Source organism: Oncorhynchus clarkii, chromosome 3, assembly GCF_045791955.1.
Source record: "Oncorhynchus clarkii lewisi isolate Uvic-CL-2024 chromosome 3, UVic_Ocla_1.0, whole genome shotgun sequence".
NCBI classification, from domain to species: domain Eukaryota; kingdom Metazoa; phylum Chordata; class Actinopteri; order Salmoniformes; family Salmonidae; genus Oncorhynchus; species Oncorhynchus clarkii.
The window spans coordinates 3,722,528-3,737,527 of NC_092149.1; the positions used below are offsets into that span (position 1 = coordinate 3,722,528).

The 15,000-nt window shown below is 45.2% G+C and overlaps 1 protein-coding gene across 1 annotated transcript in view; it reads right to left on the reverse strand.

Moving 5' to 3' along the window:
• Positions 1 to 1,704: 1,704 nt before the first annotated feature.
• Positions 1,705 to 15,000, reverse strand: part of LOC139405578 (intermembrane lipid transfer protein VPS13B-like) — a 63,763-nt gene continuing 50,467 nt past the window's right edge. The window contains exons 13-20 of the mRNA XM_071147989.1: positions 13,617 to 13,735; positions 12,689 to 12,918; positions 11,341 to 11,509; positions 9,861 to 10,270; positions 7,909 to 8,085; positions 6,548 to 6,718; positions 3,084 to 3,260; positions 1,705 to 1,811 (exon numbers count right to left, since the gene is read on the reverse strand). Coding sequence (XP_071004090.1) covers positions 1,705 to 1,811; positions 3,084 to 3,260; positions 6,548 to 6,718; positions 7,909 to 8,085; positions 9,861 to 10,270; positions 11,341 to 11,509; positions 12,689 to 12,918; positions 13,617 to 13,735 — 1,560 coding nt within the window. The remainder of the gene's footprint in view (positions 1,812 to 3,083; positions 3,261 to 6,547; positions 6,719 to 7,908; positions 8,086 to 9,860; positions 10,271 to 11,340; positions 11,510 to 12,688; positions 12,919 to 13,616; positions 13,736 to 15,000) is intronic.

A 15,000-nucleotide genomic window follows, 5' to 3' on the forward strand; every position in this document is an offset into this window, starting at 1 on the left:
TGTTAAGTCACTAGATATGTTGTACCTATTCAAACACTACCACACATGTTAAATCACTAGATATGTTGTACCTATTCAAACACTACCACACATGTTAAATCACTAGATATGTTGTACCTATTCAAACACTACTACACATGTTAAATCACTACCACACATGTTAAATCACTAGATATGTTGTACCTATTCAAACACTATCACACATGTTAAATCACTAGATATGTTGTACCTATTCAAACACTACCACACATGTTAAATCACTAGATATGTTGTACCTATTCAAACACTACTACACATGTTAAATCACTACCACACATGTTAAATCACTAGATATGTTGTACCTATTCAAACACTATCACACATGTTAAGTCACTAGATATGTTGAACTTATTCAAAAACACTACCACACATGTTAAGTCACTAGATATGTTGTACCTATTCAAACACTACTACACATGTTAAATCACTACCACACATGTTAAATCACTAGATATGTTGTACCTATTCAAACACTACCACACATGTTAAATCACTAGATATGTTGTACCTATTCAAACACTACCACACATGTTAAATCACTAGATATGTTGTACCTATTCAAACACTACCACACATGTTAAATCACTAGATATGTTGTACCTATTCAAACACTACCACACATGTTAAATCACTAGATATGTTGTACCTATTCAAACACTACCACACATGTTAAATCACTAGATATGTTGTACCTATTCAAACAATACCACACATGTTAAATCACTAGATATGTTGTACCTATTCAAACACTAACACACATCTGGTCTCCCAGACCGACCAGGACCAAACCTGCTTCGTTTCAGCAGTGGGATGCAGAGCGGTTCTGCTGGCCATGCTGAAGGAAACCACTTCCAGGATAACTAGGGCAGTAACTACAGGGGACGGCGTTGTCCATTTCAGACTCAGCCAATCAGCACTCTCAGTCAATCAGCCCTCTCAGCCAATCAGCACTCTCAGCCAATCAGCCCTCTCAGCCACAACATACTGGAATACACTCCCCATAGACTTGGCAAACTGAACTGATTACTACACACTTCTACCTTTTTAAATCACGGCTCAAATCAAACCGAGCCTGAACACCTGAGTTCCCCGCGTCTCCTCATATGTAAGAGGACATCCGATGACAGCGTGATTTAACAGATCATATTGTATTGGGTGTAATGTATTCCTATGGGGTGTTGTTGTTAGTATTTGTGTCTGCGTAGCGGCTGTGTATTCGCCCTGGCCTTCCCAGGACATTTACATGGGATGTTTACATGGATAATACTGTATATTACTGTAATATTGATGATGATGAATGTAAACTGTCCCCTGTCTAATGATGAATGTAAACTGTCCCCTGTCTAATGATGAATGTAAACTGTCCCCTGTCTAATGATGAATGTAAACTGTCCCCTGTCTAATGATGAATGTAAACTGTCCCCTGTCTAATGATGAATGTAAACTGTCCCTGTCTAATTAATAAATCCAATCCACGGTCCTCCAAGAGTTTGTGAATCTCCTCTCTACTTCAGTTTGCTCCTCCGTTCCTGCAGCTTGGTGGGGAAGCAAGGGATCCCTTCCTTTCAGAAAGGTGGCTGTTGGGGACCTGGGTGGGTGTGGGTGGGTGGGTGTGGGTGGGTGGGTGGGTGTGGGTGGGTGGGTGGGTGTTATAGAGTTCAGTTCTTACCAGACATATTTGACGTGACTGTTGGGCGCGAGGGCTGACTTCTGGTCTGCTGGGAGGTACAGCTGTTTGGGGAGCTGCCAGAGACCAGCCCCATGAAGGATACCTGCTCAGGACAACAACACACACACACACCACACCACACAGAGTATATCAAAGCAGAAAGGTTCAGTGTACAGTAGACTAGCCCCTACTCAGTCTCCAAGACCCACAGGATGAGTGTGTTCCTGTGTGTTCCTGCGTGTGTGTGTGTCTGTGTGTTCCTGTGTGTGTGTTCCTGTGTGTGTGTGTGTGTGTGTTCCTGTGTGTGTGTGTGTGTGTTCCTGTGTGTGTGTGTGTGTGTGTTCCTGTGTGTGTGTGTGTGTGTGTTCCTGTGTGTGTGTGTGTGTGTTCCTGTGTGTGTGTGTGTGTGTGTTCCTGTGTGTGTGTGTGTGTGTGTGTGTTCCTGTGTGTGTGTGTATGTGTGTGTGTGTGTGTGCGTGTGTGTGTGTGTATGTGTGTGTGTGTGTGTGTGCAGCTTGTTGTCAGCCGTGAAGTGACTTGATGACATCATGCATTTTAAAACATTCTACTGCTGATGATGTCACAGCTCTGGAACCTGCCCCCTCCGCCCCGCCCTGTGTGTTGTGGGTGTGTACTCTAGCAGTGTGTGTGTGTGTGTATCAAAACATTTTCACTGTGTTTTTATGTGTTTATGAGTGTGTGCCCTAGGGTACATTCCAAAATACACACACACAGAGTGTGGGTATGTGTGTAGCTAGCTAGGGGAGCTAGATTAGCATCAGTCCCCGGGGTACCATGGTTCTGACACACAGAGTGTGGGTATGTGTGTAGCTAGCTAGGGGAGCTAGATTAGCATCAGTCCCCGGGGTACCATGGTTCTGACACACAGAGTGTGGGTATGTGTGTAGCTAGCTAGGGGAGCTAGATTAGCATCAGTCCCCGGGGTACCATGGTTCTGACACACAGAGTGTGGGTATGTGTGTAGCTAGCTAGGGGAGCTAGATTAGCATCAGTCCCCGGGGTCCCATGGTTCTGACACAAAGCTGCTCACTTAATTTAATATTTATGTTCTGTCGCGCTGAGCTGTTAGTGCTGGCTAACACAAAAACTCACCCTCTCCTCACCCCTTCCTCCCTCATCCCCTCCCCTCCCCCCCTTCCCTCTCCTTTCCTCCCTCGTCCCCTCTCCTTTCCTCCCTCCCTCCCCCTTCCTCCTCTCCCTACTCCCCCCCCTGTCTTTAATAAACCCTCAACTCCTCCAGAACAGATCTCCAGCTCAGTGACATCATTGGGGCTGTCAGCAGCAGCTGCCAGTGGGAAAATAAAAGCTAAAATAAAATGTTTTAAAATATAAACGGCGAAGTGTGTGAACCCACCGTATCCCGTCTGCGAGACCAGCTCTGCAGCGCCCCCTATAGGTTTGGTAAAGACCCCCACGATGCCTTTCCCCACCCCAGAGATGACCCCTTTGGCCTTGCTGCCTGCTGAACTCTGCATCTCTGAACCCCGCTGGAAGTTCTGCATGGGTTGGTCCACGATGCCAGCTATCGCTCCTGGAGAGAACAGAGGATCACGTATTACAACAGAGGGTCATGTAGTACAACAGAGGATCACGTATTACAACAGAGGGTCACGTAGTACAACAGAGTGTCCTGTATTACAACAGAGTATCACGTATTACAACAGAGTATCATGTATTACAACAGAGTATCACGTAGTACAACAGAGTGTCATGTATTACAACAGAGGGTCATGTAGTACAACAGAGTGTCATGTATTACAACAGAGTGTCATGTATTACAACAGAGTATCATGTAGTACAACAGAGTGTCATGTAGTACAACAGAGTGTCATGTAGTACAACAGAGTATCATGTATTACAACAGAGTATCATGTATTACAACAGAGTATCATGTAGTACAACAGAGTGTAATGTAGTACAACAGAGTATCACGTATTACAACAGAGTATCATGTAGTACAACAGAGTGTCATGTAGTACAACAGAGTATCATAACAGAGTATTATGTATTACAACAGAGTATCATAACAGAGTTTCATGTACTACAACAGAGTGTCATGTAGTACAACAGAGTATCATAACAGAGTATCATGTATTACAACAGAGTTTCATAACAGAGTATCATGTATTACAACAGAGTATCATAACAGAGTTTCATGTATTACAACAGAGTATCATAACAGAGTATCATGTATTACAACAGAGTTTCATAACAGAGTATCCTAACAGAGTATTATGTATTACAACAGAGTATCATGTATTACAACAGAGTATCATAACAGAGTATCATGTATTATAACAGAGTATCATGTATTATAACAGAGTATCATAACAGAGTATCATGTATTACAACAGAGTATTATAACAGAGTATCATGTATTATAACAGAGTATCCTAACAGAGTATTATTTATTACAACAGAGTATCATAACAGAGTATTATGTATCATAACATAGTATTATGTGTCACAACAGAGTATCATGTATTACATAACATAGTATCATAACAGAGTATCATGTATTACAACAGAGTATCATAACATAGTATTATAACAGAGTATCATAACAGAGTATAATGTATTACAACCGAGTATCATGTATTACAATAGAGTATCACAACAGAGTATCATAACAGAGTATCATAACAGAGTATCACAACAGAGTATCACGTATTACAACAGAGTGTCATAACATAGTATTATGTATTACAACAGAGTATCATAACAGAGTATCATGTATTACAACAGAGTATCATAACAGAGTATTACAACAGAGTATCATAACAGAGTATCATGTATTATGACAGAGTGTCATGTATTACAACAGAGTATTACAACAGAGTATCATAACAGAGTATCATGTATTATAACAGAGTATTATGACAGAGTATCATAACAGAGTGTCATGCATTACAACAGAACATCATGTATTACAACAGAGTATCATAACAGAGTATCATGTATTACAACAGAGTATCATGTAGTACAACAGAGTGTCATGTAGTACAACAGAGTATCATAACAGAGTGTCATGTATTACAACAGAGTATTACAACAGAGTATCATGTATTATAACAGAGTATTATGACAGAGTATCATAACAGAGTATCATAACAGAGTATCATAACAGAGTGTCATGCATTACAACAGAACATCATGTATTACAACAGAGTATCATGTATTACAACAGAGTATCATAACAGAGTTTCATAACAGAGTATTACAACAGAGTATCATAACAGAGTGTCATGTATTATAACAGAGTATTATAACAGAGTGTCATGCATTACAACAGAACATCATGTATTACAACAGAGTATCATAACAGAGTATCATGTAGTACAACAGAGTGTCATGTAGTACAACAGAGTATTATGTATTATAACAGAGTAATGTAGTACAACGGAGTATCATGTATTACAGTATTATTGGTTCCTGAAGTTCTGGTCTATATCAAAGGGATATTGTATACCAGTAATGTTTGTGATTGACAGTGTGGATACAGCAGTCCCACTAAGGGATTTAACCTCCCAGCCAATCACAACATGGTCCTTGGAGCCAGATATCCCCTGTCATAAGTAGCTGCTTCTCTCATGTCTTTGAAACAGAGAGACCCTAGGTGTTTATTGGGACCATGCTGGTCTCCACAGTACCTACTGTCTGTCTCTGAAACAGAGAGACCCTAGGTGTTTATTGGGACCATGCTGGTCTCCACAGTACCTACTGTCTGTCTCTGAAACAGAGAGACCCTAGGTGTTTATTGGGACCATGCTGGTCTCCACTGTACCTACTGTCTGTCTTTGAAACAGAGAGACCCTGTTTATTGGGACCATGCTAATCTCCACAGTACCTACTGTCTGTCTTTGAAACAGAGAGACCCTGTTTAATGGGACCATGCTGGTCTCCCCTGTACCTACTGTCTGTCTGGCTGAGTGACTGGCTAACTGACTGACTGTCTGTCTCCACTGTACCTACTGTCTGTCTTTGAAACAGAGAGACCCTATGTGTTTATTGGGACCATGCTGGTCTCCACTGTACCTACTGTCTGTCTCTGAAACAGAGAGACCCTAGGTGTTTATTGGGACCATGCTGGTCTCCACTGTGCCTACTGTCTGTCTTTGAAACAGAGAGACCCTAGGTGTTTATTGGGACCATGCTGGTCTCCACTGTACCTACTGACTGTCTGGCTGAGTGACTGGCTAACTGAGTGACTGGCTGAGTGACTAGCTAACTGACTGACTGACTGGCTGTCTGACTGAGTGACTGGCTAACTGACTGGCTGAGTGACTGGCTAACTGAGTGACTAGCTAACTGACTGTCTGTCTGGCTGAGTGACTGGCTAAGTGACCGACTGTCTGGCTAACTGACTGACTGAGTGACTGGCTAACGGACTGGTTAACTGACTGGCTGTCTGACTGGCTAACTGACTGACTAACTGGCTAACGGGCTAACTGACTGACTGACTGGCTGACTGACTGTCTGGCGGAGTGACTGGCTAACTGACTGACTGACTGGCTGAGTGACTGGCTAAGTGACTATACTCTACCCACCCAGTAGACTGATGCCCAGTCTGACTGGCTAACTGACTGTCTGTCTGGAAGAGTGACTGGCTAACTGAGTGACTAGCTAACTGACTGTCTGTCTGGCTGAGTGACTGGCTAACTGACTGACTGACTGACTGACTGACTGACTGTCTGGCTAACTGACTGACTGGCTAACTGACTGACTGTCTGGCGGAGTGACTGACTGTCTGGCGGAGTGACTGGCTAACTGACTGACTGACTGGCTGAGTGACTGGCTAAGTGACTATACTCTACCCACCCAGTAGACTGATGCCCAGTCTAGACAGGCCCTGTCTGAGTCCGTCCCCCAGGCTCTCAGGTAGCTGCCTCCTCCACTCCTCCTGCCTGGTATAGTGCTCCTCGTCCAGGGACAGCCGGTCCATGTTCCTGGCCAGGCTGGTCGCCAGGTTGGTGATGGACGTCAGCGTGCCTACAGGAAGAGACAGGAGAATGAGCTAACTGACTAACCTGTTCCCAGACCTGTTTGTGCTCTTGACAGGAGAATTACCTAACTGACTAACCTGTTCCCAGACCTGTTTAAAAATAGATACAGGATTTAAAGGCACAATCCCAAGTTTATATTTCAGACCAATGGCTGCCTCGTCACTAGGTGTGGTATGGTACCTTTAGAGATGTGGTATGGTACCATTAGAGATGTGGTATGGTACCATTAGAGATGTGGTATGGTATCATTAGAGATGTATTAGAGATGTGGTATGGTACCATTAGAGATGTCTTAGAGATGTGGTATTGTACCATTAGTGATGTGGTATGGTACCATTAGAGATGTGGTATGGTACCTTTAGAGATGTGGTATGGTACCATTAGAGATGTGGTATGGTATCATTAGAGATGTGGTATGGTACCTTTAGAGATGTGGTATGGTATCATTAGAGATGTGGTATGGTACCTTTAGAGATGTGGTATGGTATCATTAGAGATGTATTAGAGATGTGGTATGGTACCATTAGAGATGTGGTATGGTACCATTATAGATGTATTACAGATGTGGTATGGCACCATTAGATATGTGGTATGGTACCATTAGAGATGTGGTATGGTACCATTATAGATGTATTAGAGATGTGGTATGGTACCATTAGAGATGTGGTATGGTACCATTAGAGATGTGGTATGGTACCATTATAGATGTGGTATGGTACCATTATAGATGTATTATAGATGTGGTATGGTATCATTAGAGATGTGGTAAAGTACCATTAGAGATGTGGTATGGTACCATTAGAGATGTGGTATGGTATCATTAGAGATGTGGTATGGTACCTTTAGAGATGTGGTATGGTATCATTAGAGATGTGGTATGGTACCATTAGATATGTGGTATGGTATCATTAGAGATGTGGTATGGTACCATTATAGATGTATTATAGATGTGGTATGGTATCATTATAGATGTGGTATGGTACCATTAGAGATGTGGTATGGTATCATTAGATATGTGGTATGGTATCATTAGAGATGTGGTATGGTACCATTAGAGATGTGGTATGGTACCATTAGAGATGTATTAGAGATGTGGTATGGTACCATTAGAGATGTGGTATGGTACCATTAGAGATGTATTAGAGATGTGGTATGGTACCATTAGAGATGTGGTACCTTTAGAGATGTGTTTGACGAATGAGGTGGTTCCTCGTGACACTCCGCTGACGAAGGCCCCGGGGCCCCGGGTCAAACCCTCGTACGGCAGACGGAAGAAGTCTGCTACTCCGTTACCAATGGACCTTACCAGACTGGCAGGACTACCAAGGAGATCCAGAGACCCCACCACCCAGCCTGGAGAGAGGGAGAGGGAGAGGGAGAGGGAGGGAGAGGGGGCAGGAGAGAGGGTGAGAGAGAGAGAGGGAGGGAGAGAGAGGGCGAGAGAGAGAGAGGGAGGGAGAGAGAGAGAGAGGGAGGGAGGGAGGGAGAGAGAGAGAGAGAGGGGGAGGAGAGGGAGAGAGAGGGGCAGGGAGAGAGAGAGAGAGGGGGGAGAGAGAGGGGGAGAGAGAGAGAGACAGAGAGAGGGAGAGAGAGAGAGAGGGGGAGGAGAGGGAGGGAGAGGGAGAGAGAGGGTGAGAGAGAGAGAGAGAGAGGGGCAGGGAGAGAGAGAGAGAGAGGGGGGAGAGAGAGAGGGTGAGAGAGAGAGAGAGAAAGACAGAGAGAGGGAGAGAGAGAGAGAGAGAGAGAGAGGGAGAGAGCGAGAGAGAGAGAGAGGGAGGGAGAGAGAGGGCGAGAGAGAGAGAGGGAGGGAGAGATAGGAAGAGAGAGAGAGGGATTGAGCGAAAGAGAGAGAGGGATCGAGCGAAAGAGAGAGCCAGAGAGGGATCGAGCGAAAGAGAGAGAGAGAGAGGGATCGAGCGGAAGAGAGAGAGAGGGATCGAGCGAAAGAGAGAGAGAGGGATCGAGCGAAAGAGAGAGAGAGGGATCGAGCAAAAGAGAGAGAGAGGGATCGAGCGAAAGAGAGGGATCGAGCAAAAGAGAGAGAGGGATCGAGCGGAAGAGAGAGAGAGGGATCGAGCGAAAGAGAGAGAGAGGGATCGAGCGAAAGAGAGAGAGAGGGATCGAGCGACAGAGAGAGAGAGGGATCGAGCAAAAGAGAGAGAGGGATCGAGCGAAAGAGAGAGAGAGGGATCGAGCAAAAGAGAGAGGGATCGATCGAAAGAGGGAGAGAGAGCGAGAGAGAGAGAGGGAGGGAGAGAGGGATTGATTGTGCGAAAGAGGGAGAGAGAGCGAGAGAGAGAGAGATCAGTGATATTTATATGCTGTTCAATTGCATCAAAAAATCACATGCCAGTTTTTCAAAGCCCATGGCGCTTTAATAAGCAACAGACAACAGATTTTTCCCTCCCTCTCCCCCTCTCCCCCCCTCTCTCTCTCCCTCTCCCCCCCTCTCTCTCTCCCCTCCCTCCCTCTCTCCTCCCCCCCTCTCTCCCTCTCTCCCCCCCTCTCTCTCCCTCTCCCCCCCTCTCTCTCTCCCCTCCCTCCCTCTCTCTCTCTCTCCTCCCCCCCTCTCTCCCTCTCCCTCCCTCTCTCCCCCTCTCCCTCCCTCTCTCCAACCCTCTCTCTCCTCTCCCTCCCTCTCTCTCTCCCCCCCCCTCTCCCTCTCCCCCTCTCTCTCTCTCCCTCTCTCTCTCCCCCCTCTCTCTCTCCCCTCCCTCCCTCTCTCTCTCTCTCCTCCCCCCCTCCCTCCCTCTCTCCCCCTCTCCCTCCCTCTCTCCAACCCTCTCTCTCCTCTCCCTCCCTCTCTCTCTCCCTCTCTCTCTCCCCTCCCTCCCTCTCTCTCCCTCTCTCCCCCCTCTCTCTCCTCTCCCTCCCTCTCTCTCCCCCTCTCTCCCTCCCCCCCCCCCCTCTCTCTCTCTCTCCCCCTCTCTCCCCCCCTCTCCCTCTCTCTCTCCCCCCCTCTCCCTCTCTCTCTCCCCCCCTCTCCCTCCCTCCCCCCCCTCTCTCTCCCCCCCTCTCCCTCCCTCCCTCTCTCTCTCCTCTCCCTCCCTCTCTCTCTCCCTCTCCCCCCATATATGATGGTTTCCGCTGGTGCTGCCCGGTGGGCATCCACACCCCCCCCCACTCACCAGCTCTGAACAGCGCCCCGGCAGCGTAGTGCATGGTGAGTGCGTGGATCAGCTGCCTGGCTGTAGTACAGAGAGGTCCTCTGTCGAACAGGGAGAACGACAACGGCGTGTGATCCGAGGCGATGTAGAGCTTCAGAGAGGCGTGGATGCTGACCAACAGGTCAACCGGCTGAATGACCAGGCGCTGCAGCCTCAGAGGGCGCACCAGGGCTGGGATGGACTGAAGGACGGTCTCCGGGAGCAGGGGACCCCCGTAGCGCTCCGAGGGGTTAGGGCCCGGGGAAGGGGCCAGGGCTGAGTCTGGGATGTAGGTGTGAAACAGAGTCTTGATGTAGTAGACGAAGGTGTCCTCTAGGTAGAGACGGGCTGGTTTGATGTGGAAGGTCAGCTGGTCCACACTGTAGCCCTCCCTGTAGGAAATACAAGGGCCTAGTCAGTGACAACAGGACAGGAGCAGCTTTACCTCAACCAGCAGCAGGCTATTGAACAGAGGAGGGCCAGAGGACTCAACATGGGATACATGGCATGTCTGGACGGTGTCTCACAAGGGACAATGATGCAAAGATCTGCTTTCCTTGTATTGTATTAATGATGCTGTATTAATGATGCTGTAATAATGATAATGATGCTGTAATAATGATGATGATGCTGGAATAACGATGCTGTAATAATGATGATGATGCTGCTGTGATAATGCTGCTGTAATAATGATGATGATGCTGTAATAATGATGCTGTAGTATTCATGATGCTGTAGTATTCATGATGCTGTAGTATTCATGATGCTGTAATAATGATGCTGTATTAATGATGCTGTCGTTCAAACCCCCGAGCTGACAAGGTACTGTCGTTCTGCCCCTGAACAGGCAGTTAACCCACTGTTCCTAGACCGTCATTGAAAATAAGAATTTGTTCTTAACTGACTTGCCTCGTTAAATAAAGATTAAATAAAAAAATTAAAAAAAATTAAAAAACGATGCTGTATTAATGATGCTGTATTAGTGATGCTGTATTAATGATATTGTATTAGTGATGCTGTGTTAACGATGCTGTATTAATGATGCTGTATTAGTGATGCTGTATTAATGATATTGTATTAGTGATGCTGTGTTAACGATGCTGTATTAATGATGCTGTATTAGTGATGCTGTATTAATGATATTGTATTAGTGATGCTGTGTTAACGATGCTGTATTAATGATGCTGTATTAGTGATGCTGTATTACAGACGCTGTATTAATGATATTGTATTAGTGATGCTGTGTTAATGATGCTGTATTAATGATGCTGTATTACAGACGCTGTATTAATGATATTGTATTAGTGATGCTGTATTAATGATATTGTATTAGTGATGCTGTATTAATGATGCTGTGTTAACGATGCTGTAATAACGGTGCTGTATTCATGATGCTGTATAGTTGGTATGCTGATATTGGTATTACTTCCATGGCCAATAAAGTGATGACATGGTATTATACCTGTCCAAGGTGAGTCCCAGCTGGAGGAAGCACGACGCCTTAAACTCCTCCAGGGCCTGTAGTGAGGTGGTGGGGTTGGCATCGCTGGTCCAGAGGGGGAGCTCCACACACTGCTCCTGGCACAACAACACTGGGAAGTGGAAGCTGGCACGGTTATACAGCTGGTTATCTACCTGGAAGAGAACAGAGGAATATCTAGTTAGTGTAGCTCTATACTGTAGTTATACAGCTGGTTATCCACCTGGAAGAGAACAGAGGAATATCTAGTTAGTGTAGCTCTATACTCTAGTTATGAGGGATATCTAGTTAATATACAGAGGGATATCTAGTTAATATAGATATGTATAGTGTAGATCTATACTGTAGTTATCCACCTGGAAGAGAACAGAGGAATATCTAGTTAATATAGATATATATAGTGTAGATCTATACTGTAGTTATCCACCTGGAAGAGAACAGAGGAATATCTAGTTAATATAGATATGTATAGTGTAGATCTATACTGTAGTTAACCAGCTGGAAGAGAACAGAGGAATATCTAGTTAATATAGATATATATATAGTGTAGATCTATGCTGTACACAGGAAGATATTTAGATGGCTGAAGCAGGAAATGTACCTTTTCTAGTTTTATATTTTACAGAAGACGTTCTGTGTTATTTCACAGTCAATGAAGAGATAAAAGCCTCCATGTTGCTCCTGTATCTGCTCATGCAGATACACTGTTTTGGCTGAAACAGCCTTCGTCAGGTGACCTATACATAGCCTTCGTCAGGTGACCTATAAACAGCCTTCGTCAGGTGACCTATAAACAGCCTTCGTCAGGTGACCTATAAACAGCCTTCGTCAGGTGACCTATAAACAGCCTTCGTCAGGTGACCTATAAACAGCCTTCGTCAGGTGACCTATAAACAGCCTTCGTCAGGTGACCTATAAATAGCCTTCGTCAGGTGACCTATAAACAGCCTTCGTCAGGTGACCTATAAACAGCCTTCGTCAGGTGACCTATACATAGCCTTCGTCAGGTGACCTATAAATAGCCTTCGTCAGGTGACCTATAAATAGCCTTCGTCAGGTGACCTATAAATAGTCTTCGTCAGGTGACCTATAAACAGTCTTCGTCAGGTGACCTATAAACAGCCTTCGTCAGGTGACCTATAAACAGCCTTCGTCAGGTGACCTATAAACAGCCTTCGTCAGGTGACCTATAAACAGCCTTCGTCAGGTGACCTATACATAGCCTTCGTCAGGTGACCTATACATAGCCTTCGTCAGGTGACCTATACATAGCCTTCGTCAGGTGACCTATACATAGCCTTCGTCAGGTGACCTATAAATATGAGTCGACCCACCTGCAGGCTGGCACAGTGGACTTCGACCAGACAGGCCTCTCCCATCCCGGCGGTGACCAGCCCCATGCCAGAGTCACCCAGACGGGCAGGACACAGGTTCAGTAGCAGTTTGGACAGAGTCAGCCTCAAGAGCTCCACGGAACCCGAACGACTGGTGATGTCATCTCTCAGCGACACACTGGCCTCGCTCAGCAACACCCTGAACGCCAGCTTCCGATTGGACGTCCTGAGAGACAGATACCAATCAGTTATGTTGATCCTTTAAATCAATGCAAAAGGGATGGCTGGGGTTTACACAGAACGGGGTTACAGCGCCCCCCAGTGGTGAAAGACAATATGTCCGGCAGCCTTTGTCAGGGTGAACTATGACCTGCTAATGTTGTTATAATTAACTGCTCATCATTATCAATTATACATTACATTAAAACAAACCAAAAATCATATATTTTATTATCATACAAATATATTGTATTGTTTGTCTCTCCTGTAGTAGGGTTAGAGGTTAAAGGTTAGGGGTTAGAGGTTATGTTAGGGGTTAGAGGTTATGGGTTAGAGGTTAGGGGTTGGGGGTTAGATGTTAGGCGTTAGAGGTTGGGGGTTGGTGGTTAGAGATTGGGGATTAGAGGTTGGGGGTTAGAGGTTGGGGATTAGAGGTTGGGGGTTAGAAGTTGGGGGTTAGAGATTGGGGATTAGAGGTTGGGGGTTAGAGGTTAGGGATTAGATGTTGGGGGTTATAGGTTGGGGGTTAGAGGTTGGGGGTTAGAGGTTAGGGATTAGAGGTTAGGAGTTGGGGATTAGGGATTAGAGGTTAGAGGTTAGGTGTTAGAGGTTAGGGATTAGAGGTAAGGGATTAGAGGTTGGGGGTTAGAGGTTGGGGGTTAGAGGTTAGGGGTTAGATGTTGGGGGTTAGAGGTTAGAGGTTACCTGTTGTGCAGGCTCATGACAGAGTCCACGCTGCCCTCTGGTGCCAGGGTGAGGATGACTGTGCCACCCTGATGGACGACATCTATGTAGAGACAGCCAAACCCTGGTAGGAAAACCACCTACACACAACACACATCTACTCAGAACATCTACTCAGCACATCTACTCAGTACATCTACTCAGTACATCTACTCAGTACATCTACTCAGACCTCTCTACAGTAAACACAGATGATAGGAGAGTTAGACCTCTCTACAGTAAACACAGTAAACACAGATGACAGGAGAGTTAGACCTCTCTACAGTAAACACAGACGATAGGAGAATTAGACCCCTCTACAGTAAACACAGATGATAGGAGAGTTAGACCTCTCTACAGTAAACACAGATGATAGGAGAATTAGACCTCTCTACAGTAAACACAGATGATAGGAGAATTAGACCTCTCTACAGTAAACACAGATGATAGGAGAGTTAGACCTCTCTACAGTAAACACAGATGATAGGAGATTTAGACCTCTCTACAGTAAACACAGATGATAGGAGATTTAGACCTCTCTACAGTAAACACAGATGACAGGAGAGTTAGACCTCTCTACAGTAAACACAGATGATAGGAGAATTAGACCTCTCTACAGTAAACACAGGTGATAGGAGAATTAGACCTCTCTACAGTAAACACAGATGGTAGGAGAGTTAGACCTCACTACAGTAAACACAGATGATAGGAGAGTTAGACCTCTCTACAGTAAACACAGATGGTAGGAGAGTTAGACCTCTCTACAGTAAACACAGATGACAGGAGAGTTAGACCTCTCTACAGTAAACACAGATGATAGGAGAGTTAGACCTCTCTACAGTAAACACAGATGATAGGAGAGTTAGACCTCTCTACAGTAAACACAGATGGTAGGAGAGTTAGACCTCTCTACAGTAAACACAGATGACAGGAGAGTTAGACATCTCTACAGTAAACACAGATGACAGGAGATTTAGACCTCTCTACAGTAAACACAGATGATAGGAGAGTTAGACCTCTCTACAGTAAACACAGATGATAGGAGATTTAGACCTCTCTACAGTAAACACAGATGACAGGGGAGTTAGACCTCTCTACAGTAAACACAGATGACAGGGGAGTTAGACCTCTCTACAGTAAACACAGATGACAGGGGAGTTAGACATCTCTACAGTAAACACAGATGATAGGAGAGTTAGACCTCTCTACAGTAAACACAGACGATAGGAGAGTTAGACCTCTCTACAGTAAACACAGATGATAGGAGATTTAGACCTCTCTACAGTAAACACAGATGACAGGGGAGTTAGACATCTCTACAGTAAACACAGATGATAGGAGAGTTAGACCTCTCTACAGTAAACAC